This window comes from Candida orthopsilosis (genome assembly GCF_000315875.1).
Source record: "Candida orthopsilosis Co 90-125, chromosome 1 draft sequence".
Taxonomy (NCBI): domain Eukaryota; kingdom Fungi; phylum Ascomycota; class Pichiomycetes; order Serinales; family Debaryomycetaceae; genus Lodderomyces; species Lodderomyces orthopsilosis.
In genome coordinates this window covers 297,005-323,125 of record NC_018292.1, presented here as the reverse complement: position 1 = coordinate 323,125, position 26,121 = coordinate 297,005, and the positions used below count along the sequence as shown (strand labels likewise).

Genomic DNA, 26,121 nt, shown 5'->3' with positions numbered 1-26,121 from the left:
GAATGAAACGAGAGAGCCACGGTTGAATTTTAACGACATACTCCAGGTACTTGTCTCAGATAAAAAGGGTACTATCTGTTATCGGTTCGTAACACAGCAACGAAAAAGAAAGTAATTGGATGTACTCGTTTGTTTATATACTATTATGCTAAGATAAGCATTTTATCTATCGTATAGCATTTCATTTGTCGTATAGAAATACCCACACTCTCGTTTAGCAAAGAAACAAAAGTAAACATATTATGCAACTGTACACTACCTTGTGTTTTATTACACAAAAACGTAGCTAACATAATGCAAAGACTAGATCCATGGAAGTAAGGAATACGATAGGGGTGTATTAGTAATGCAAATGGATCTGAAAAAAAAGAGTGTAAGGCTTGATAGAAATTGTGTACCGAACTAAGCAGACTCTTCAATGTTGTACTCTATTGTCATTGCCGTTCCCAATGTAAAAGTCATATTGTTGTCTTTTAATTCTATTGGTTTTCTCGTTTCTTTTATTTTTTTCAAATGCGCCTGTCTCTGTCAGTAAGAAAAAAAAAATAATAAAAAAACCGAGATACGCTCTCATCATATAAAATCGCATTGAAATTTCCCTCCTTTCTATAAAGAACTATTCTTCTTGCAAAGGGAATAACACTTCAACAAGAGTTCATTTCAGTTCGCTACTTTTTACTTATTCCAACACCTGCTAACGCTTCCTTAGGTATTTCAACCATATCTCAACCCATAACACAGCCATACAAACGCACACATAGCCAACAAACGTGTTGTTAGGAAGAAATGTCATCGAGTAAAGTATATTACGACTATTCCCTGTTCTCTAATGGAACTTCCTTTATGGATGCCTACAACAACTTCAATCAAGTCCCCAATTTAAACTTTATTGAAAAACTTTGGGGCAGTTACTATTACTACATGAATAATGATTTATTTGCTACCGGATTATTGTTCTTCGTTACTCATGAGTTTTTCTACTTTGGTAGATGTTTACCATGGGCTATAATTGACAGAATTCCATATTTTAGAAAATGGAAGATTCAAGATGAAAAAATCCCTAGCGATCAAGAACAATGGGAATGTTTAAAACTGGTTTTAACGTCTCATTTCTTGGTTGAAGTGTTTCCCATTTGGTTTTTCCATCCATTATGTCAAAAAATTGGTATCTCTTTTAATGTTCCATTCCCAAGTATAGGACAAATGTTGTTACAATTGGCGGTTTTCTTTGTATTGGAAGATACTTGGCATTATTGGTTTCATCGTGGATTACATTATGGCGTTTTTTACAAGTATATCCACAAACAGCACCACAGATATGCTGCTCCTTTTGGATTAGCAGCTGAATATGCTCATCCAGTTGAAGTTGCCTTATTGGGTTTGGGTACAGTTGGTATTCCAATCTTGTGGTGTATCATCACGGGAAACTTGCATTTATTTACCGTTTCAGTTTGGATTGTCTTGAGATTGTTTCAAGCTGTTGATTCTCACTCGGGTTATGAGTTCCCTTGGTCATTACATCATTTCTTGCCATTTTGGGCGGGTGCTGATCATCACGACGAACATCATCATTATTTCATTGGTGGATATTCATCTAGTTTTAGATGGTGGGATTACTTTTTGGAAACTGAAGCTGGTCCAAAGGGTAAAGCTGCAAGAGAAGCAAAGATAAGAAAACAAGCTGAAAAATTGCAGAAAAAGACCATATAAGTTTGGGGAGCATAGGAGAGGACAAGTTTTAATTTGCTTTTGTCTATTCCGAAACATGTCAATTCAATATGCCATTGGCTATTAATTTTACTAATGGTTTGAGTTTTCTTACTCCTCCAGTCTATATATCCCAAGGTGTATGCAAATTGTATATTTATAGATTTATAAACTAATTCAAAGTTATTACAGAATCACATCTATTCAATTGCTATTTTATCAACAACTATACACCTCTTTTCCCTTAGATACGCAACTATGATTCCAACTTCGATTTCTCTTCATTAACCCAATTCTCATATTCTTTTCTCTTTGCCACAATATCAATGAAAGGTAATCTCAGTTGCAATTCCTCAAATGCATTTATACCAACAGCATCCCCCAATTTCAAACTATCTTTCATCTCAATTGGTCTCAAATATTTCAGCTCCTCAAAAACCACCTTATCATTATCTTTCACTGATATATGGACTGGGTTTTCAATTGATACTAGTGCGCCAACCATGACTACAATGAATCCGACAACAGCTTCAATGTATATGTCCAATGGTAAAGATACGGACTGGCTAGTGATGTTGCTACCTTGGGTATTTTGATGAAGGTGATGAGTGTAGTGTATTGCGTATTTATGGAATTCAAATGCTGAATATCCTGAATGGGTTAGTAGAAGTATACCGACAAAGTATAACATATACTTATAAGAAGAGGAGCCGGTGGAAGACATGTTGCTGGGAAGATTCTAAGTTGGGAGCTTCTTCTCTGGGATGACCTGTTCTTGATGATAATTGAGTATCCACAATGTGGTTAATCCTTTGTTTCTTTTCTTCTCTCAAAATTGTGTTCATGCAAAAGAAAGCTAAGAAAAATTAAAATTAACATTTGACATTTTATCAACAACAACCAACAACAGTCTACAACCAACAACTACAGCACTATAGAACAACTACTTCCTAGACACAGAACCACAAGGTATCTATAACAATAGAACTAACTATCACATAACTTAGGTGAACCATTGAACACCAAACTATCCATCTTACACTGTGGTCACTCCGTCGTCCAACGGAAAAATTTAAGTCGCTGCCAAATTAGATAAGAAGGGCAAAAAGACAAAGAAATTAAGACCACTTTTGCCACCATCATAAAGCACCACCTCAGTAAACTAGTTAGAACCATTAACGACAATAGACCACAACCTTGGGGTTTCCACACGCGTTTTCAATATTTTTTTAGTGGTGATTGAATTATGATTGAATCCACAATTGCTCTGGAAGCTATTACTCAACAAAAGGATTCTTCAGCAGCTGTAAGTACACCTGCACCAGAAAAACCTCCGCAATATAACCCCAAGATAATCACATCATTAGACTGTAAGTTATTGCAATATGAATACGGGATTTACAAATTGGAGAAATTTATCGCTAGTTTGAAACGGTTGCATTCATCAACTACAGAAATCCCCTTGATTCATTATATTGTGTTGTTAACTGGAAGTGTTTTTGCCATCAATGATAAAGCATTTGATTCCAGATTTGACAAGTTATCCAATTTCAAACCAATTCAAATTGGGACTGTCAACATTGCAACAAATGTGTCTCATATCCTTTATGATATACCTGATTTACCAGTACTGGCTTTAGACGATTTTCCATCATTTGAAAATACTCTAAAATGTTTGAAACAAGTTGAAACATTGAGTAATATTTGTTTATCCGGCTACAAGAAGAGACTTGAATCGGCTAAAACTGATAAAGCGAATGTATTAAAGGGCACCAACCTTGAAACGTATTATTCAAAATTGGAGTTGATCATCTCCCATGACATATTCCATCAAGATGTGGATTTACAATTAGATAATGTGTCATTTCCTTTAACTGATGAAGAACAAACAAATATTCAGCATTATGAAGAAGCTTCATTAATTGATATGGATCTTAAAGAATTGTTTGTCATTGTTCAGCAAATGGAAAAACTGTTGACCAAGTTAAAACCAGTGATTGATTTATTGAAAAAACCCCAGGCTAATGACTCTTATGCAGTACACAAGGTTTTTCTCCTTACTTCAAGATTGAATGAAATTTACACCATTATACGAAGATTCGGTAGAAAGATTTATCTTTCTAATCATCAGCATTTAGTTGATTCTAAATTCTTGTATCATTGTCCTAACGCTGCATACTTCAAAACTAATATTTTGAAAAATATGGATGATTATTACAACTCAATGAAAAAGAATGGTACTCTTATCGCAAATATCACGAGACTAATACGTCAAGATACGAAATTGGAAATAAATGCCAAGAATGTAAGTACACACATCAATTTTGTTATCCAAGGTCTTAATGTAACTGAAAAATCCCTCAGTGTACTAAAGGAATTCGGATTGACTTGGATTGTTACAGAAAGGAAGTTTAGAAATGTCTATAATTTACCCAGGGATAACTTGGACAAGATTTATGAAAGTATACCTGAATTGAAACCAAAACCACCACAGGCAAAAGCAACACCAAAAACTCAACAACCTCAAGCTACAAGACCTAACAATCTTCAAACTTCAGCTATGGAAAGGCATTTAAAGACATTAGACTTGAATGATAATGGTGGTGGTAGAAGATCTAGATCATCCTCCACTTCAAGTGTGAATAGTAATGGTAGTAATTCGTCAGCTCCACCTTCAGGATTGATGAGAAGAGGGTCATTGACATCTCCAAATAAGGGACTTGGGAATTCTAGAGTATCTTCACCAAGGTCAAGACCTAATTCAATGTTGTTTCAACAACAACAGCACTGCTCTTCCAATTCTAGTCTTGAGAATGGAAGTACTGCTGAAGGGAAGGCGACGAGTACGAAAGCGGGTGCTGGTGCGCAAGCTGCCTCGGTTCAAGGACGTCGAAGGTCAAACTCGCATCCACTTGCTAATGAAACTGTAGCCACATCTGGTGCGGCAGCAGCCTTAAAAGCAAATGGGGTTAAAACCTCATCTCCCTATAAACAACAGCAGCGGAGGCAACAAGAACAAGCGCAACAAAAGCAGCAGCAACAGCAAAAGACTCAACATCAACAACTGCCACCAGTTGTGGAGAGTAATACACAAGCAGTTAATGGAGAGGTACAAAACTCGCATAGTTCACTTACAAAAAAATTGATTGCTGTTAGTGAAGAAGTTACAGAAGAAGCTGTCCCATCAATAATCAAACGTTCAGCATCTCAAAGACTTCAACAACATATTCGAGATGCAGCAAGGTCGGGAGACTTGAGGACTACACAAAGGGAGACGTTTAACTCTGTTGTCTATGATCCTAATCATACATCTGACCTCAATATGAAACGATACGTTGAGAGATCAAAGGTTGGTGAATCTCAATCGCCAGAACCAACGTTGTCTCCTCCTCCTTCGAGTGCCGTACCGGCAGCTGCAGCTGCAAATACAATTTCCAACCAGTCTTATATTAAAGGTTATGGACAACCAGTACCTAGAACAAGAGATCAAGTGACGCGAAGCAATACACAACGTAATAGTTTCATACCAGAATTCCCACCAAAGGCGTCATTGGATAGTCAACCAGTTTCTCAAGACAATTCGTCTAATTCAACTGCGACTTCGTCGTCTACGTTGGGCAGTAGTGTAGACCAGACACTGCAAACCACACCATCAACTACATCAGTAACCACGCCAGTAACTGATCAATCTCAAACTACCGCCGAAACAATTTCCCAATTTGATGATCAGAACACCTTGATTGTGGGCTCTTCCAATGAAGCAACTACAACAACAGCCGAAGCAGCAACACCAGTAATCAAGAAAGTCAGATTCACTGGAGTTCCAGAATACACCGCAGCCGAAGATGCGCCCACGAAATATTCACATGCAATTTTAAGAAATTTCGCCGTTTTCCGATCACCTTCAAAGGCCAATAAAGAACGTGCTCATTATTTCACCAAAAGTGACCAATTATTGAAAGAAGAAAGTTTATCGTTTAGAGCCAATCAAGCTTTAAATGAAGGTGAGCTTGTTTTGCCATCTCAAGTTATGCCACCACCACCAACTGTAACCACAACAAAGAGGGGGTTGGGATTATCTAAATTTAGATTCAAACTGCTGTAAAAACAAAGGATAGATAGAGAGAGATACATACAATGATTCTTTAGTGACTAGTTTTGTTTAATTTTTAATTTGTATAGCTATATTGAATATAAATCGAGTCATAATAAATTGTGATAAATCATTTCATTGTAAAGTGAAGATGCACGTGACAACGTCTTACCACCCAATGTCACAAATCTCTAAATACGACACATCGGATCATCGCAAAATTCCACAACCTACTTCCATAAAATCCCGTATCAATTCTAACATAGATCTTATCCAACACAACATCCCTTTACCATGAGGCAAAAGAGAGCAAAGTCCTACAAGAAACAAATGAATGTGTACCATTACACATTCAAATTCCGAGAACCTTATCAAATTATAGTCGATGACGAAATCGTCACCACTTGTCAAAAATCATCCTACGATATCAACAAAGGTCTTACTCGAACCATCCAAGCCGAAAATAAACCAATGATTACCCAGTGTTGCATCCAAGCATTGTACAACGCCAAGAACCAAGATGCAATCAACTTGGCCAAGACTTTCGAACGAAGGAGATGTAATCATCGCGAAGCTATAGCTCCAGCAGATTGTATTCAAAGCGTAGTTGATATCAATGGGGAAAATAGGCATCGGTATGTAGTAGCGACTCAAGACTTGGACTTAAGGAGGAAATTGAGACAAGTTCCTGGCGTGCCTTTGGTTTATATGAATCGATCAGTTATGGTTATGGAACCTTTGAGTGATGCTAGTGCCAAGTATAGTGAAGAGTGGGAGAATAAGAAATTGACTGGAGGGTTGAATGATTTGAAAGCGGGAAAAATTGTTGAAAAGAGTGAGGAAGATGGTGGAGAAGAAGGTGATGGGGAAGATGGTGCACCTGCGAAGAAGAAAAGGAAAGGGCCACCAAAGGGACCTAATCCGTTGAGTGTGAAAAAGAAAAAAAAAGGGGAGCCTGCAACAGGTGGTAGTAAGGAAGATGGTGAAAAGAAGAATAAAAGGAGGAGAAAACATAAGAAATCAGGTGAAAAGCAAGGAAATGGCGAAGAAGAATGTGAGAACAGTGGAAATGATGGCGAAGATAGAGATGATAGACATAATGAAAATGAAGAAAGGAAGGTGGATGCAAAAGAGATTATGGAGACGCCTTCAACGAGAGAAAATTCGGTTGATAATCAGCATATTACTGATGATGAAGAGTGAAAACCAGATACACGGAGAATTGAAAATAAATAAAGTTCTGTAACATCTATACACCAAAAAATTGTAGATCCTCACCCTTGAATTACTAATTCATCCAGTTGTAAAACATCAAAACTATTCTTATTCTCACTTTTCTTGTTACTACCATCACAATCAGTTTCTCCATTGTCAACACGTTTCCTTCGATCAACTTTCATGACAAAACTAACGCTAGGATCAATCAAACATAATTTGCAATCAAAAGCTAGTGAATTTTGTCTCAATGTCTTGCGAAACATATTGCATAATTCCTCCAACATTGACTCAAATTCTTGATCCATTTTTCGAAACCAGGTGGCATCATACAAGATGAATGTTGATTCTTTTAACCATGAAATATTGAATCCACCATCACCGTCATCAATTTGGTGATATTTAGTTAATGCTTGCTGCAAATCTTCCTTGGTGATGCCGAAAAATGTATCTTGGATGATTATAGCATTGAATAACGCATCATCAATTTGTTGCTGAGTCATCGATTCGATTTGCAATTGTTGCTTTTGTTTCAATTCAATTAAATCCAAGCAGTTTTGGATTGTCGACGCAGGAACAAATGTTAGACGAGTAATGACTATGAAAACTGATCTCTTCGGTTCTTGATCTTGTGATTCAGTGTAGAGTTTAAAAGATTTGGCTAATTCATGGATGAATTGTCGCTGTGGCGATGTCATTGGTGGGAAGTGATAAGATTTTTTGGGTGACTCTACTCCCTTACTAATTTGGTAGTTGTAATCTTCAAGGAATGTTCGCATGATGTTTTCAATCCGAGTACACCATTTGGTTTGTTTGGCAAATGTGTCCAAAACATACTCACTATAAATAATTTTTTCATCTTCAGGTACATCAACAGCAAAAGCTTCACGTAATTTTGCATCTCTTTTCACAGCAGCACATGATTCATTACATTCCAAAATAGCTCCAATTGCGGTAGATTCAGTCAATGATGCACCACATGGAACAGTCTTTTCCAAATTTCCACATTCACATTGAATAGTCACTGATTCATTACATTTAACAGCATCACAATTACTACTCTTGCCCACTTTATCAAAATGGCATTTCAATTTACACAAATGAGGACAGTTCTTTCTCACCTTTTGGCACTTGACTGAACATTGATTAGCATGAACATGATCATTCTCCTGAGTACATTTAGCAGAACATGTACGTAAACATGGATGCCCACATCCTTTCTGCACAAGACACATTTTCCCACAACTGACACGTTCCTGGGAACACATAATACCTGGTAAATCTAGTCTTGCACCACAATCACATGTCTTTTTCACCAACACCGTACATCTAGGACACGATACATCATCATTATGACAATCGTGTGGTTCAGGACGATGTCCACAAGTAGTTGGCCGAGTACATTGTTCATGACATACTAATTCAGTACCACATCTAACTGGTGCTGGAATCACAGTCTTGCCGCAATTACAAACCAAATCTTCGTTCGTCGATTCCAAACATACTTCACAAGGGCCACTATGACACACTGCTTGACATTGATGTTGTCCACACGATTTCAATCGGTTACATGTTTGCGTGCAAATGTGCACAGCTTCAATTGACATGATATCGTCTCGAAATGTACGACGCAAATTGTTTCTCACTGCTTTCTTCTTTGCTCGTTCTCTTTCCAAGGCTATCTTTTCGTAAGGACAACATTCAGCTCGATGATAATGTTTTCGACAACTCAATAAAACTGAGCATTTGTGATGACACGTGATTTTGGTACCCAGTTGAATAAACTGGCAAGGAGCACTGAATTTCTCATGGCCACATTCACATGATATATCAAAAATAGAAGTACATTCACAGGGACCTGAATGACATTTGAATTGACAACGACAGCCACATGGTAACAACTTATCACACACGTTATCACATTCAGCCACCGAATCTGTACATTTTATTCGGTTTGATGAATCAACTTTGGCGCTTCCACAATAACAAGTTGAAATGACATCTGGTGAGTACTTACACTTGGCATGGTCCATTTGAGGTGGTGGTTGACAGGTGAAGGTCTCGAAATGCTCTCCACAATCGTAATAATACTTCTTAACCTTCCCACAGGATCCACCGCCTATCCACTTCTGACCTTGATAGTTTGTACACGGCAGAGGCTTTCTCTTAGCACACTTTGTTTTCAACTTAGAATCACCACAGTAACATTTGTATTCCACTTTTTTCTGACATTTGCCGCATGATCCTCCATGACATCCCTTGATACATTTATGATTGAGATCACAAACCTTCTTGCCACAAGGATTGTCACATTTCCAACCTTTTTTGTATGGCGTTATAATACAAGGCAATTGTTTTTTTTCTTTACCACAATGACATTTCATCAATGGACCTGACGCCCCACAAACTGGATGTTTCCCTGGGTGACAGGTATTCAAACATCGGTGAATACAGTCCGGGTACTTGTAATTGCATAAGTTACCACAGCTAAACGGCATGAGTGCATTCTTCTCCGGATTTTTGACTTTTCCACACCAACAGGTAAACTTCTTGGGGAGGATCTTAGATTCATGGTTGCACGCAGGACATCTCCAAGTCCTGTTGGTCTTGTTGGTTGATGACCCACGCGTAGCCCAATCCTTGATACAATCCAAGTCGTAAACCCGAAAGCATAGTTGGCAACACCAAATTGTAGAATCTTGGTCAATCTCCCCGGTACAAACAAGACAGATGTATTGACCTTGCTGTATCTCGGATAGAATTGTGGACTCTAACGATTCATCAAGTGGTGAGCTTTCCTTCTTGTCCAGTGGTTGATATTTTAGATCTTCCGGTTGTTGGTTGAGACTATTATCCGGGTCTTCTTGATATGGATGTATTTCAATTTCTATTCCATTACGAACAAAGGTTTGCAGTGACCCACTCGGTGAATATTCTGAAGTATTGGGTTTTTCCTGAGTCATATTTTGTAAAATCCCTTGAACTTTAGTAGGGATACTGTGCTAGCAGGGTTTAAAGAAATTCACCGAGGTCTTTATAAATCGATCTATAGAATTTCTTTTTCCATTAACATCGCCATTTTGTATCACAAAGAGTGTGATGCTGTATGTGAGAAATACATAACAAAACAATAAACACAGAAGTATTAGTCATATATAAATACACCACTACTACAGAAAGAAAGTCAACAAAATACACTGATCACAAGAGGGGAAGGAGCTTTTACATCTGTAAGATCACACGACAAGAATCACTAACTCAAACAAGAAAGTCTTAACCCCAGAATCACTTAATTCAGTCAAATTTATACTCGAAGCGTCTTTATTCAATCTCACAAACCTCAGAGTAAGATAGACTACAAATGGGCCATTACCAGCCATTAATTCAAAAAAGAACTGAATAAAAATCTGGTCTCATTATAATTAAACAAACATTTTAAAAAAATAGAAATTGTGGATACAGAATTAAGCGTCTTTAATACTCCCCCCTCCTCTTTTTCCAGATCCATCACCTCTCCTCTCACCCTACTCTTACACTCCTTCTCTTGAAGAAATCCATAACTTTTCTTGCTGCACTTGACTCTTTGGGTGTATTGGTAGTCCCACTACCACCAGTAGCAGCAATTGAATGACGTTTCGAACTGTTGTGTCCACTACCACTTGATGAATTAGAATGCACACGCTTTGAGTCTTTTTTACCGATGTTGGCTTCATTTGTAGGCTCCAACACCTTTCTTGTTTTAGGTTTAGGCTTTGTGGTTGATGAAGTTGAGGATACGATGGTTGTAGCCGTATCCCTCTTGTTGGTTTCTTTTGACAATGGAGTTGGTGCAGTAGAATTAGTTGCATTGGTGCTTGAGAAATTGGATCCATCTTTTCCGGTTAGTAAAGACACATTTGAACTTGAGGAATGATATGAACTGTAAAAAGATAACAAACTGAATCTGTTTCTTTTCTTTGTCTCTCTATGTTCACGGTTTTCCTTGTTCTCATCATGAGTAGTTCTTCTTGATATGCTTGTCCTTCTGCCAACTTCAGCAGGTTTAGCCGGTTTCGTTTCCAAAGATTTCAATGTAACCTCGTTTGACGGTTCTGAATTGGTTACAGGATTTGGCTTTTCGATATACTCCTCCATCGGCTCGGGTAATATCTCGTTGGCTGGTTCTGATTTTACTTCATCCTTATCACCATCTTTTCCCACTTCATAATCTTGTTCATCCACGTCTGCTTTAGTGTGTGGATTCTCATCGTTTCCCGTTACATTGGTGGTCAAAGTTGTCTCCTCTTCACCTTTTGTCAGTTCAGACTGTATTTGTCTATCCAACGTATCACCCTCAACTTTTTCCACAACCGAGCTCTTGCTAGATTTTGTAGGTGAATGGTGAATGCTTTCCGACAAATCCAATGCTTCAATCTTATCTTCCAAATAACTTAACACCGAATTCCTCTTGTTATCTGGAGACGAATTATAACCACTGTGGCCACCATGTCCAGGTAAGTTATCCTTGCTTAACACGCCATTAACGTGCACATGAGTAACTACTGAGTTCCTTCGACTGGACACGGGTCTGGAATCTGCAATCATAATTTCTTTCGGTGGTGAAGTTGAAATATATTGAGTCATTGAGTTTGGATAAGAAATGTTGGAGTTAGTAGCTGGAAATTTGATCATGTCCTTGTATGAAACCGTAACCGGTGAAGGCGATATCAATGATGATGTCATTGAGGATGGATGATAAGACGTAGGTCTTGGTTTTTTTGCCGCTGGTGGTAACTTTGCAAACTCTTTTGGTGGTAATAACTTTGTTGTTGGTGGTAAGGCCGTAGGTGAGGCAAATGTTAGTTTCGTAGGGCTCTCCACAATGGTTGAAATTGTGGAAGAGTTTGGATAATTGGTAGATGTGGATGCTGATCTAGTAGCACTTTCATCATTAACCATTGATTTCAAAGCAAAACTAGCCGATGAAGTAGAATTTGAAATTGATGCCGACTTTTGGTGGCCTCTCGTTGGAGATACTGAGGATGGTTTTTTTGGCGATGGGGTTTTTGATACATTAACACTGTCAGATGAATCAATGGGTTTAGGTGAGTTGGAGGTAGACATGGAAGGCGACGCATACAAAAGGCTGATACTGGTTGATGAGTATGATCTTGCATGGTCTGATGTTCCTGGTTGGGGTCTTCCACTTTGTGGTTGTAAATGCGACATTTGTTGGTGATGATATATCGAAGGACCCATTAAAGATGAGGAGCTTGTTGGCGTGTTAATCATTGAGAACCTCTTGTTGTAAACCGGTGTTTGCTGCTCAGCTAAGGCAGCTGCAGCCACACTTGCAGAAGTAGCTGCATGTTTCTCTCGATAAATCCTATCCCATTCTGGTTGTCTAATGGATAACAATGTTGCATATGAACTCAAAAATGGGTGATTTCTAATTGCATCAATCCCAATTCTTTTCCTTGGGTCCGAAACAATAATCTTCCTAAGCAAATCACGAGCTAATGGACTTACGTACTCAGGAAATGTCAATGGGGTTTTGCAAATATAATGGTACAATTTGATAATATCTGATCCATCTTCATTTTCCGGATCATCATCAAATGGCAAGTAGCCGGACAACATAGCATATAATATCACACCCAATGACCAAACGTCTGCCTTTCTGCCCTCATATGGACTTTGCGTCAATACCAATTCTGGTGCAGCATAACAAGGAGACCCGCAACTTGTTTTCATTAGGTCATTATTTTTGTCACCACAAGAGTTAACAAATCCAAAGTCACTAATGATGACGTTCTTATGTTTATCTAGTAATAGGTTTTCCAATTTCAAATCACGATGTATCAACCCTTTGGAATGCATGTAATCCACACCACTGACTAATTGTGCAAAAATCTTTTTCGCCACTGGCTCCTTCAAGTATTTATGTTGTAAGATATAATCAAATAATTCACCACCTGATGCATATTCTAAAACAATACCAACGTATTTTCCACTTTTCATCACTTCCACTAAGTTGACAATATTTGGGTGGTTTAATAGCTTTAATGAGTTAATTTCTCGATGTATTTTAACCTCTGAATCTGAATCCTTAACAATTGTTGATCGTTTAACTAACTTGATGGCCACTTGGCTTGGAAATTTACCATCTTTCCTCCATCCTAATTTAACTTTTCCAAACTCTCCCTCTCCGAGTGTTGAGCCTAGAATATATGCACCAAATCTCACTTCTCTTTGAACTCTTTTTTGCATACCGGAGTGCATTTGTGAGGATATGGTTGAACTTGAAGCTGAAGTGGGAATATTCAGTGTTTGATTTTGGTTGGTCTTTGTGGCCGCTACCGGTAGTTCAGGTATGACTCTTGGAACTTGACTGTTGGGATTGTGACTTGAACTGCTGGAGTGCCTTGATGACGACCTTCTGGGTGGCACTTCCTCTGTGCTAGAAAATGCATCTTCTTGTGTGATAGCTACTACGTTTACCGACATGCTTTCGAAATATTTATATAATCGATTATGCTGATAGAAAAGGGGTGATTGATAGTTGATCTAAGCAGTCTTAAATGAGTGATTAACTGCTTTAAGTAGAAGTGTTGGTGAAATCAAAATGTGTGTTGTGGTTTTGAAGCTCTAGTGGTTGAAGTTGTTGATTGTGTACACCACGGTTGTTAAATAAAAAACGGTGCGCAAAATAAAAATTGGTCCTTTCAATTCCAAATAGCCTGATTTTTATTTTTTCCCTTTGGAAAGGCTAGTACTAAGGCGTGATGGTGGTGGTTTTTACAGCTGCAAAGGAAAGCCGAAAGGTAGGATTGATGAACTCAAAGGAGAAGTGATTATCAAATGATGTATTTTTTGACGATGTTAAAAACAAACATACAAATATTTTGGGATTGGGAAATGCAAAAATTTTTCGTTATTGTGGTATGTGTTTGTATTGTTATTGTTATGTTTTAGTTTTGTATGTAAACAAAAAAAAAACATACTGAACTTCCTAATTGGGGTAGATTGTAAACACTAAATGTCATGTTTTTAACTCCTGGGACATATGTCCATGTTTAACCAGATGAAACACAATAGAGTCAAAGATGAACATCTAGTCGTAATAGCCAAGTATCAAAACACATGTGGTGGTTATGTGCCACCATCGCTTGCCATAAAACGAGGAGACGAGAAAACTCCACGAGTGTTTTTTAACTCTTTTTATTGTGATAATCTCCTATTTTGCGGTTTCGTTTGTCCCCAACAGACTTCAGGTCATCTATTTGACTACTCTTAGCTCAAGGTATGTGGGTTGACCTGTCTGTTTAACAAGTTAAGGACGTAGAAATCACCCTATTTTTGTCTCCAAAGTTGATAAGTGAACTTTTCTTGGACGTCGATTCGACTAAAAAGTATTGCAAATTTAGGGTGAACAAAGGATGGGATGCAAACCAGTCTTGGGTTAAATGTTCTTGATGTAAAATAACATTCCCCTTCTCCCCCTCCAGTGTTCCTTTCCTTTACAAGATTTGTATCAGATGTTACGACCCTAATCGGGTTCATTTCTTAACTCAAAGAATATTTTTTACAACCTATTTGTTGCAAAAAACACACACATTTTCAACGAACATTAATAAGTTAGGTACGTATGATTTTGACCAGAACAAATATTTCTTTACCAATTTCAATACTCTCGATGTCTCTATATAAAAATTCACACTATGAGCTGTATATATACCATTTACCAGTTGGTGATATTCTTTTCCGCTTCACCGAATACTGAATTACCTCCATTGTCAACATCTTGAACATATTTGGCCCAATCTTCAAACAATTCCACATCGTCGCTATACATTTCCGGTAAATTCGTCTTCAAGAAATCTAAACAATTTTCATTAATGATTTCAAATTCAAGCAAAAATGCATCATGCCCTTCTGGAGAGTCCAATTTTTTCAATATTGAATTTGGGATATTCTCGCCCAATAGTTTTTGTTCTCCATATGTAAATAATCCATCCGACTCAATACCTATTATCAAATGTGGTTTTTTCAAAGATCGTAAAATTTGAGGTAAAGGATCCTCAGTGGTAATTGTTTCAACCATACCACGAGTTATATCATGCGTGTCCAATTTCCTAGTTATTGAAATATAACAATTGGCATCAAATCGCTTAATGAACTTTTGACCTTGATATCGCAAATATGATTGAGCTGTAAAGTAAGTTGGTAATTTCTTGTCCTTGTTTGTCTGTTGACCATTGGTCAGTTGAGATCCTTCGTTGTGTAAAAGCCAATGTTCTTCATCCTTTGTCTTTGGATACACTTTACCGGTTTCATCATTGCTATCATCTTTGTTGCTCAATGACTTACCCAATTTTCTACCAAATCTCGTCTCAAATGAATTTCGCGACCTATAAGTGAGCAAAGCTGCCATTCTTGCCGCACCCAATCCTGAATCAGGTTTCAACCCCAAATCGTTTTCATAGTAATAACCATCATTATAAAAGGGATCACTGAAAATGCATTGACGTTGAGTCTCATTCCATGATATACACCATGCTGAAGCTCTAGCTGAAGTAGCCAAGGCGATAACCGTTCTCACGTAATCCGAATTGTTATACGTGCTAGAATATTCCATTGCCAACATACCACCCATTGAACCTCCAATTACGCAAGCAATTTGCTTCACTTGTAAAGAGTTCAAAATCAACCTTTGTATACCCAAGTCATCCTTTGCGGTAACCAAGGGAAAATTTGGCCCATAAGGCTTACCAATAGATTTATCAATAGTGACAGGAGAACAAGATCCATAAGGTGATCCCAAAAAGTTGATGCAAACAATAAAGAATCGGGATGGGTCGAATGTCTTGTCTGTGCCCAATAATGGGCCCCACCAATCCTGTACATCCGATGAACCAGTTAATGCATGACATATTAGTAATGTATTATTGCCCTTTTTATTCAATCGCCCCCACGTCTTGTATGCCACGGGAAAATTATACAAAGTTTCACCACACTCTAGCGTGTACTCAGGTATCTCGACTATGGTTTGACCCGGCACAAGGCTTGCATATGAATTGGTTGCTCTTTGTTCTTCTGTTATATCCTTGTAAACATTTGTCATAGTGGATTGGATTCAAATTGAATTTAGTATGAGCGCTCCACTACGTGTGGTCTTTGGGAGTATTGTGAATATCTAATTGATTAAATTATCAATATCAATGGCGTTTGAAATGTTTTGCACGATGCAACGTCTGATTTGAATGAATGAAAAAATAAAAAAAAACTGTGGATGTCAAATTTGGGATCCGAATGTTTTTCGATGAGCGGGTAGTCTTTTGTAGATTCTTTTGTAAAGAACTGTGTAAACGCGGTGGTACAAAGTGTCAAAGAGTAACTGGCAATGAAGTTTAATATACAAATCGTTGGTAGTATTCTAAGTATTTAAATGTCCTTCTCCAATTTATTACTCACAATAGCCAAATTTCACGTGACACTATTCAGGCGTTGAAAATAAATTCAGTACATAGTCGGTTTTAAAGACCCTTTTATCAAAAAGAAAATATACAGTAGTCTGGCAGTATACCAGTCAATTAGGAAAGTTACAAATTTGATGTCTCTCTTATACAAACTCTAACTCTAGCGCCTAATATACATTCAAGCGATGGACAGAAACTTTCCTTAGCTTCATCTCTTCACTTTAAGGTCCAGTTCGTTTTTCGTGCTATGCTTCACATCGTCGACTTCATGTTCAGTTATATCACCCTCATCATCATCTTCTTCACTAGTATTGTCACTGTCATACTCGCTTCCTGACTCATCGTCAGAGGCTTCAGCGGTCTGCAACCCAGATTGGGCTTTGAAATCAGGATGATGACGTTTGTAATTAGCATTGTGCAATTCTTTAGCCCAAATCAAGCTTCTTGCATACTCCAAATCAGAATAAATTGCTTCAATAGCATTCAACACACCATATTCATGACCGATTTGATTACTTACACTCTTTGCTTTTTCAATAATCTTCACATCTTCAGTGACGGTAACAAGTGCTTTTGCTAACGATTTCGCCGTCAACTTTTTCAACGCCAATCCGGCACCCATATCTTCGATCCTTCTCGCATAAAAGAACTGATCACCAAAGAATGGTTTGATGATACTAGGACATCCTGCTTTTAGTGCCGCACCAGTAGTTCCAGATCCACCATGGTGAACAGCCGCATCAACTTTGGGCAACAACCAATCATGAGGAACAGACCCCGCATTAAACACTTCAGGAGGTAATTCCACTTCCATTTTATTTTTGTCCTTATGACTACCACGATCAGACCATCCTTTATTTAAGATACACCTGACATCAGCCTCAAGTACGGCTTCAATGACAGCTTTGGTTAATGATGCTGCATCCTTCACAACAATAGATCCAAATCCAATGTAAACAATCTTTTTCTCATCCTTGGCTGCTTGATCAATGAATCCCACTAAATCCTTGGGTGGCTTGTAATCCTTTCCACCTTCATCCAAAAACCAGTATCCGGTAACCTTGACCCAATCAGGAAAGTCATTGGCGGGTGGAAGTACACATGGAGATACATTATACAAAAACGGTACTTTTGTCTGCAGCATACGATACAAGTTTGTTTTTGGCAAGTCCAACTCCTTAACACGCCATTTATTCACTTGCGCTTGAATACCTTTCCAAAAGACATTGTCGAATAGAACATGGGTCATGTAGTTGTATGAACCACCTCGCTTTTGGTCAGGCACTAAAAACGCTTGTGGATATGTCCTTGTTCTTGTCCAAGGCATTGTAAATGCTCTAAAGTAAGGAATTACCAAAGCTTCAGCGATGTGTATTCCAGCCATTGCAGAAGGACTCTCAATTAAAATATCCGCCCCTTGACATGCATTCCAACTAGTTGTTAACAATTTTGCAATCCAATCTTTGAATTTGGCTTGTGCGTCCTTTAGAAACGTAACGGATAAACTACTATGTCCCACCATAAATGACATCAACTCACTTGGATTCCCGGCAATTTCTTTGAACTTGATATGATGGTCATTTTCTACCCAATCTCTAAATTCACCATGTGTAGCTATTGTCACCACATGTCCTTCTTTTTGCAAGCCCAATGCTAATGCAATATATGGTTGAACATCACCACGCGAACCAATAGTGAGAAGTGTAATATTATATGACGTTGAAGGTTTTATTTCTGTTTTGAAAAACGGCGAGTCCTCCAAAATAATTGGAATGTCTAAACCAGAAGCTGTTGTCAATCGATCCTCAAACATTTTCAACCTGGCAAGACTCACTTTCAGTTCAGCAATTTCCAAATCTCTTCGATTGTCTTTTTCGTCAAGTTTTCTCCTCTCTGAGTCAGAATACTCCATTCTTGTCTTGGACAACTCCAAATTATGATTTTGCCCCCATTCATGTGGTTCTGGTCGGAAACCTTCATTTGCGTGAAGTTTCTCCAATAATTCTAGTGCAACACTGGTGAAATCATCACGAGACTTGACGAATGCAAACTCCAAATCTAACTCTTCAGCTCCTTGTAAGGTGAGCTTTGTACCCGCATAAATTTTACCACTAGTTTGCTCGACCCCTTCAATATTTGTCAGTGGAAGAATCATCTTTGTGGAAACACCTGGAAGCAAACTCCTGAAACAAATTCCGTGGTCAGAAACATACAACTTACCATACACTGGAACAGTTCTGATCAAGTGACAGAAGTATGATGCAATCAATTTGGAATTGTACAAAGAAAAATGTTCTTGAAAATGTTGTAAAGCGATTTCACGTTCTTTGGGGTCTGAAACATAATACTTATCTTGTATGGTGTAGTGTATTGGTGATGCAGAAAACCTTGCTGCCATATTTGAAAACAATTTTATACTTTTACCAAAACCTCGACTTTTTGACTCCTTCTGATCTATCAGAAAAGATGGAATTGGGAGGTTATCAATTGCAGTGATTGTATGTTGAAAGTCATTATCCCATCTATCCGACGCATCCTTCAAATTTTTAAACGTTGATTCAAATGTAATCTCCAAATCTCTAAATATATTTTCTGACATTGCATGTGGAAACGAAAGGTGGTCCTGGTCCACTGACATTTCACTTACATCAAATGCCGTCGGGGTGTCATCAGATTTGAAAGGCAAACCAAATTTTCCAAGTTTTTTGAAAGTAGACTTGCTTTCTCGCTTCTCCTCTGGCAAATTATGATTTAACAAATTTTGAACCACTGCATTTATCGACGGGGACAATGTGGAAAATGATTTTTCCAAATCTGGTTTCTTGGAACTAAACATTTTGTGTTTTTCTTGAGTCCTGTTTTCTTGCTTTTGCATCACATCTTCAAAAGACTTAAAAAAATCAAGACCGTTTTTTGGAATCAAAAGGATAATTTCCTCTTCTCCATGCTTCAATTTCTCTTTTATTTTGTCCCGTTTCCTCTTCTCCAGAGTATCATTGGTGACGTATTTAATACTGAAACTTAATGGTATATCATTTTCGGCATCATCGATAGTACTTTCTTCTTCTTCAAATATTGTCCGTCGTCTAAAGTCGGTAATATTCGAAATAGGAACCTTCACAAATACATCTCCGCTAGTGGTGGCATTATTTAGTTGAAAAATTTGCTTTGTCAAATTGTTACACCATTGCCTTGCAGAATGCAAATTATCACATTGAAATCTGTATGTTTTCTTTTTCGCAACCAAATTGAACCAAACAGAGGAACTTCTTGCTTCAACGTTATCTTCGGTGGCCTCAAAGCCTTCTTGTGAAAGCATCGAGTCAAGATCGGATGCTGTTTCCAGGATCGTTGGTGGTGTGCTATACCCCGACCCATATCCACTACGTCCAGCTGATGGGGTCTGTGTACCTCTCAGCATGGGCGAGCTTATATCTTTGATCTTTTCTTTGGTGTTTATTTCAGCATACAAGCAGGTCCTCAAGTCGATAACTTTAAGGGGAAAGTACAAATCCGTGAATGAGCTGTATATGGTCAAGGTATCCGTACGAAGAATTGCCCAATACCTGTGGGTAAGAACAGATTGGAACTTGGAGTCCCCATATTTTGCTGTCTTCATGCCCAATGCCCCCTTGTGAACAGTATTAGCAGAATCATCAAAATTCCTCGGATCGGAAGACTCTTCAACGCTTAATCGCCTTGGTAAAAAGGCAAAGTATAACAAAGCTTTCTCGGTCAAGTATATGTGTCCTTGAAGTATCACATCTTTGACCAACCAAGCATTGTAGTTCCCGTGAAATATATCATCAGGGCTCAAATCAAATGTTTTCGTCAATCTCTCTGCAATTTTGTAACGTAGCAATCTTCTCGTACCATTCAAACGTTCATCCAAAGGTTCATTTTGTTGGTTCCGAACTTTTACTAGAACTCCTTCCTTGATGTGATGAGGATCCAATCTGTGAATTACTGATTTCTGAAATGGTGTCAAATGCTCGATTTGATCTTTAGATAATCCTTCCATACCTTCACCTTCAAGAACTATAGTGTTTCTCCGAGAACTGGCGAGAGTGTCGTTATCAGTGAGGGGCTCAGTGTGATTAGATGGTTCATTATTCAATGTTGAATACGAAGTCACTTCCAGATTCATTGCAGTGCCTGTAACGGGGGACTCTGCATTAGCGAGAAAAGTCTCGTCAGCCGTCTTTCTAGTTACCCCTGGGGTACTCAACCTCGAAGCTTCATACTCTTCTTCCTCTTCATCGCTTGAATCTTCCGCGGTCGAGTTCTCACCACTAGCAATGCCATGATGAAGAAATCCGTGTGCACCTCTTTTTGAATAAGCATCAGAGTGTTCAAGGTTTAAGTCAGGTTGAGGGCTTATTGGACGTGAACTAGGAGTACTCTGATTTGGCAGTGACGTACCACTAGGAGAACCATGCGAGTGTTTGCCTTGATGTGAATTGTGTTGGCGTTGGTGGTGGTGGCGATGATGATTGGGGTGCTTTTCCTCGTCCACCTCATCCTTCTTTCCTTTTAAAAAATTCTCCATTGCTGAAGTTTTCAAATGTCTTAAGGAACCAAATCCAGAACTGAGGGTAGTGTTGTTCATCAATGTGGAGAAAAAGTTCGTATCCATATCGCCGGATGGCATAGCAAGATCCTCATCGGTGTCTTCACTATCTTTGCGGCGATGATGGTGAGTCTTGTGGTCATCTTTTGACAATTTCCGTCTGGATGCTGCATATGAATCTAGACCAGTTTTGTGGGTCCCTTTCGCATCATCGCTTGTGTGATTATCTTTTAAATCCAGGTGATTTCTAGTGTGGCCGATCAGGTCATCTAAAGCAATAGTCGTTTTATTTGCGCTCTTACCTTCTCGTGAATGCAGATCACCCTTTGAATCAGCATCATTACGATCGCCGGTTGAGTTATTGTTGTATGAGTCATTGGCTTCATCAGGTTCGCCTCTTGAGCCCAGGGATTCTTGAACCGAATGCGTAATGGACAGAATTGAATCATTTAGTGACATATTTAAACACCCTGTGTAATTGTGTTTGATAGAATAGTAATTAGTTCTAAGTAGCTATGAAGAGTAACAGATGATAATCCCTTTGGTGCTTGTATCTTAGATGATGATTGTATGATTATAATGTCACAGGACGAATAAAGATACCAAAAAAATAAAAATGTAAATCCTCAATGAGAAGGGTTAGATCATATAAAAAAAAGTATAAGTTGCTTTTCTGGGGAATGTAATACAATTAATATACTAAAAATTAAAAATACACTAGGGAATAACATCTACGAGATGAATCAATAAAAAAAGGATACCAAATCTTTGATGATGTATCCAGTATATCCGATACACCCCATCTATTTTTGTTTCGGCTCTGGAGCAATGTTTGATTGCTATTATTTTACATTCCGAATAAAAGTCAATGCATGGAAGTTTTTTTATGCACTACGTCGCATTCAAATTTCAGGTTCTCCGAAAATAACGGCCAGATTAACTTTAGCAGATTTTTAGCAACTTACTATTCTTCCGCCCATTAGGCCACTTTAGCTCATGTACCTCTAAGTACTACTGGGCTTGGTACTTTTATGTGTTCAATTTGATCTACATCATACTTATTGCTGGTGGGAAAGTTGTAGTGGGGAGTATTCTTTCGGTTGCTATTTTGGGAAGTGCTTTCGTAAAAAGGGACAGTCGGAGTTAAGAAATATTACGAAGCAGGTAAATGTGTCACACAAAATTAAACTCCATTCTTGGTTTGTCACACGAGATAGATCTACAATGAACGATTAACACCAGGCAGCGGAGCGTCAGTTGATCGTTTACTGCTTCGCTTGTGAAGAACATGCATACAGTAGACACGCATAACCAAAAGGGTTTAATCAGGCTGTATAATTATGCTGCTACATTTCAGTATCAATTCTCTATGATCAATATATACAAAATACAAAGTTTATTTACTCGAGTTTGTTGGTTTTTAATAACTTGTTGAAATGACTGTTACGATCGTAGTGTAATTTGTTAAAATCACCATCTTCAACAATCTCACCTTTTTCATTAAATACAACCACCCTGTCACTATTCTTTATTGTGGACAATCTATGGGCAATTGAAATGATTGTAACCCCTTTTTCTCTATTCAATCGTGACAAGTTTTTCATCACCTGCTCCTCACTGATGGAATCCAAGGCTGAAGTGGCTTCATCCAAAATTAAAATTTTTGGATCTTTTATCAAGCTTCTTGCCAATGAAATTCTCTGCTTTTGGCCCCCACTCAACTGTGTAGAAGTAGAAGCGCCAATTTTGGTATCCAATCCATCAGGTAGATTCTTGACAAATGCTAGAGAATGACTCAACTCCAATGCATTGTCTATTTGTTCCTCTGTTGCATCTTGTTTACCAAAAGTCACGTTCTCCCTAACCGTACCACTGAACAATAGTGGCTCTTGTTGCACATAACCTAGTTGTCTTCGGTAGTCATTCAAGTTCAAGTCTTTAATGTCAGTACACGAATCATCACCTACGGTAATTTGGCCATTGTTGGGATCGTAAAAACGCAATATTAACTGACTAATGGTGGACTTTCCACTACCAGATGGCCCAACTAGACATATATTTTCTCCTTCCTTTATGTGCAAATTTAAATTCTCAAATATAACATCCGGTCTTGAAGGGTATGTAAAGTCAACATTCTTGATGACTATTTCACCTTTGAGACGCAGTTTCTTTCCGATGTTGTTGATGATTTTTGGCTTGTACTCTACCAACTCAAACACTCTCTCTGCTGCTCCCAATCCCTTCATCAATTCGGTATAAAAATTACCTAACCCAAAAACTGATGAGCCAGTGTACACAGCATACATCATAAAGCTTGACAAGTCACCAATGGTCAATTCATTCATACCGATAAGCTTGGTACCAATGACCAACAATCCAATCATGGTTATATTCCCAAGAAATCCATTTACAGAGAAGTAAATACCCGAAAGTTTGCCCTCTCTTAATGAGCTGTTGAAAATGTTTTTTATCTCCTTGTTGTATCCATGTACTACTGACTGTTGTTGTGCAAATGATTGAATAACTTTGACACCATTCAACTTTTCTTCAGTAACCTTAGTCAATGCACCTATATTTTCTTGGATCAACCTTGACAATGCCTTGATTCGTCTTCCATAGAAAAATGACATTGCAATCAAGGGTGGAAACAATAAACTCATACACAACGTCAACTTCCAAGACACATAACACATCATAGATAATCCCACAACCCCACTGATAATACTTCTCATTCCATCACTAATATTCATACTCAAACTTTTCGATATGATTTGAGTATCGCTTGCAATTCGGGAAATTAAATCACCAGTCTTCATACCCAATTTGGTAGGACCAATATCAAAGAAATATGCATCTTGAGCCAAAATTTTCGAAAACAATCGTGATCTCAATCTTGCAACAAGCTTTTCGCCAACAGTTCTTAGTAAGTAAATCCGACCAAAATTTGCACTTGACCCAACAACAAATACAACAGCTAATGCTGAATAGAATTGAGTTGGTGGCAATCCAAATATCAATTGCTTGTCATCGGCTTCTTTTGCGTCACCCTCTTTCTCTTCATCATCTTCTCCTTCATCTAGCGGTTTGGCCGTGTCTATAATTTTCCCAATTATCAAAGGCAAAGACATGGTCGTCGCTGATGAAATAGCCAAACATAACAATGCAAACATGATTAATTTGGATTCTGGTTTCGCCAACTTTATCAACTTAAGTAAATCTTTGAACAACGTGGATCGAGGGATCTTCCCACCCTTCGTAGACAAATCAGAGGAGGGTTCTACTTGCGCATTTGAACCTTGTCGATCGACCAATGAAGGCTGATCTTCCTTTGCGCTAGTGGAATTTAGCCGTATCTGATTCAAGACTGAGGATCGTTGTGTAATGATGCGGTGTCGTGGCAAATGATAAGCTACCTGAAGCCCAATTGCTCTCCCTCGAGAGGCTTTTGTAAGGAAGCTGAACAGAAGCCGCCTGAGTGTTATCATTTGTGAGATTGTAGTATATGCTTTCGCCCACTCGGTGGACCCTAAAATTTGATGGAAAAATAAAATTCATCTGCGTAATACTCAGAGAATCTAGAATTCTGTTGGGCTGATTTCGCTCAGCGAAGTACAACCTTGATAATTGGATCAAGATCGTAGCAATCTTATAATGATCGGGGCTAGGTTTATTTAGTATTCTATATATTTCTCCAACATTATACACAATTGTTCTTGATAAACGAAAAGTTGTGAAGTTCTGTTAATTCCGCCGCCCCCCCTCTTCATTAAAGAAGAATCTTGAACCCACGATGCTTTGCAATCGCATGCAACTTTTCTAAATCATTATCCGGCAAATAAGTTGATTTGATTTCCAATACGAAATCCTTTCCACAATTTTTAAACATGGTGGGACTGAGAACACACAATTTAGTATAGTTTAAACTCCAGTTCCTTAATTGAGGTAATGGTTGCAGCAAATCACAAGGTTCAATGATCTCAACATCATTTTGGTTCATCAACAAAACTTCTAGACTCGGGGGTAGGTTGTAAATGAAATCTTTCGAAATGTAGGTCAACATGTTATTGTTCATATTTAGTGTAGTTAATGTACTTGGAAACTTCTTCAGCATCCCCCAGACGTCCAAGAAATGTTCGTGGTTACTTCGTATGAGGTTCTCTGAAAGATCTAGTGTGCTTAACGAACTAAAGTATTGAAATAGTTTTGACCAATGGGCAACATAAAGACTACCAATTTCACTGGATTTTATCGTGAATTTGTTAATCTTTTTCGTTAAATTGTGTCGACTTAGCTCCAAAAGTAGCTTAATGATAATTGAATTGAGTGAGTCTGGATTTTCGATAAAAACTAAATGAGCATCAATGTGAATGTTGATTCGTTGCGCATGTTCAAAGTACTTGCATATCTTTGGATCATCAGACTCAAGAAGATGAAGAAGCCCATTCAAATCAATGATAAACTGGTGATAATCGGCAGTTTGCCTAGTAAATTTGAATTCAATCAAGTTTGGTCGAACTTGTTCAAACGCTTTACCTTCAAATGAGCAATCATTCAATATCTTGTTTTCAAATGCATCAATAGTTAGTCCGTAATCTCTAGTGAAATCAACCCTAGGTGCCCCATTCAGGATCAATAAAACTCCACCAAATAGACGTTGGTAGAGTAAAACCAAAATTGGCAGTGCTGATTCTATATTCTTGTAGTAATGTACGAGCTCAGTTACTTTCTCTGTGCTGAGATTTTTGAGTATATTTAGAACGACCTCATTAGGTAGTTTAAATATGGAATTCATGGTGGTGGTGGTGATTCAAAGTAGAAACTGTGGTATGAACTGTGGTGGTTAACTGATAAGAGGATGATCAAAAAGAAAAAAAAAACAAATCGATAGATGATGACCTGAAAAGGAAAAAACTTTTTCTCAAATGTCCGCCTCCGACATTTGAAAAGTTAGCAAATCACGAAACTGCAATTCCAGAAAAGTTAGCAAATTACGAAACTGCAATTCCAGAAATGTCAATACCAACTCAAATGTAGTTACAAATCTATCGTTATCTCTAATTCTTCATCTATAGTCCACT

General features: G+C 38.1%; 10 protein-coding genes across 10 annotated transcripts; 3 read left to right on the top strand and 7 right to left on the bottom strand. All coding sequences in view use genetic code 12, as the record gives it.

The window, feature by feature from the left end:
- Window positions 1-786: 786 nt before the first annotated feature.
- CORT_0A01460 (Erg25 C-4 methyl sterol oxidase) lies at window positions 787-1,710 on the top strand (the record flags this gene model as incomplete). The annotated part of the gene is made up of 1 exon (XM_003865931.1): window positions 787-1,710. The coding sequence occupies one exon, from the start codon at window positions 787-789 to the stop codon at window positions 1,708-1,710; it is 924 nt and encodes a 307-aa protein (XP_003865979.1).
- A 253-nt stretch (window positions 1,711-1,963) lies between these two features.
- Window positions 1,964-2,431, bottom strand: CORT_0A01450 (hypothetical protein; the record flags this gene model as incomplete). The annotated part of the gene is made up of 1 exon (XM_003865930.1): window positions 1,964-2,431. One exon carries the CDS (start codon window positions 2,429-2,431, stop codon window positions 1,964-1,966), a length of 468 nt encoding a protein of 155 aa, XP_003865978.1.
- A 522-nt stretch (window positions 2,432-2,953) lies between these two features.
- On the top strand, window positions 2,954-5,812 carry CORT_0A01440 (Gip4 protein; the record flags this gene model as incomplete). Its single annotated transcript, XM_003865929.1, has 1 exon — window positions 2,954-5,812. One exon carries the CDS (start codon window positions 2,954-2,956, stop codon window positions 5,810-5,812), a length of 2,859 nt encoding a protein of 952 aa, XP_003865977.1.
- A 282-nt stretch (window positions 5,813-6,094) lies between these two features.
- CORT_0A01430 (hypothetical protein) lies at window positions 6,095-7,003 on the top strand (the record flags this gene model as incomplete). Its single annotated transcript, XM_003865928.1, has 1 exon — window positions 6,095-7,003. One exon carries the CDS (start codon window positions 6,095-6,097, stop codon window positions 7,001-7,003), a length of 909 nt encoding a protein of 302 aa, XP_003865976.1.
- A 71-nt stretch (window positions 7,004-7,074) lies between these two features.
- CORT_0A01420 (Fap1 protein) lies at window positions 7,075-9,978 on the bottom strand (the record flags this gene model as incomplete). Its single annotated transcript, XM_003865927.1, has 1 exon — window positions 7,075-9,978. The coding sequence occupies one exon, from the start codon at window positions 9,976-9,978 to the stop codon at window positions 7,075-7,077; it is 2,904 nt and encodes a 967-aa protein (XP_003865975.1).
- A 556-nt stretch (window positions 9,979-10,534) lies between these two features.
- CORT_0A01410 (serine/threonine protein kinase) lies at window positions 10,535-13,501 on the bottom strand (the record flags this gene model as incomplete). Its single annotated transcript, XM_003865926.1, has 1 exon — window positions 10,535-13,501. One exon carries the CDS (start codon window positions 13,499-13,501, stop codon window positions 10,535-10,537), a length of 2,967 nt encoding a protein of 988 aa, XP_003865974.1.
- Window positions 13,502-14,735: 1,234 nt separating this feature from the next.
- CORT_0A01400 (Met2 hypothetical proteinomoserine acetyltransferase) lies at window positions 14,736-16,118 on the bottom strand (the record flags this gene model as incomplete). Its single annotated transcript, XM_003865925.1, has 1 exon — window positions 14,736-16,118. One exon carries the CDS (start codon window positions 16,116-16,118, stop codon window positions 14,736-14,738), a length of 1,383 nt encoding a protein of 460 aa, XP_003865973.1.
- A 563-nt stretch (window positions 16,119-16,681) lies between these two features.
- CORT_0A01390 (Ugt51c1 UDP-glucose:sterol glucosyltransferase) lies at window positions 16,682-21,502 on the bottom strand (the record flags this gene model as incomplete). Its single annotated transcript, XM_003865924.1, has 1 exon — window positions 16,682-21,502. One exon carries the CDS (start codon window positions 21,500-21,502, stop codon window positions 16,682-16,684), a length of 4,821 nt encoding a protein of 1,606 aa, XP_003865972.1.
- Window positions 21,503-22,443: 941 nt separating this feature from the next.
- On the bottom strand, window positions 22,444-24,528 carry CORT_0A01380 (Mdl1 ABC transporter; the record flags this gene model as incomplete). The annotated part of the gene is made up of 1 exon (XM_003865923.1): window positions 22,444-24,528. The coding sequence occupies one exon, from the start codon at window positions 24,526-24,528 to the stop codon at window positions 22,444-22,446; it is 2,085 nt and encodes a 694-aa protein (XP_003865971.1).
- A 281-nt stretch (window positions 24,529-24,809) lies between these two features.
- CORT_0A01370 (hypothetical protein) lies at window positions 24,810-25,835 on the bottom strand (the record flags this gene model as incomplete). Its single annotated transcript, XM_003865922.1, has 1 exon — window positions 24,810-25,835. The coding sequence occupies one exon, from the start codon at window positions 25,833-25,835 to the stop codon at window positions 24,810-24,812; it is 1,026 nt and encodes a 341-aa protein (XP_003865970.1).
- Window positions 25,836-26,121: the final 286 nt, after the last annotated feature.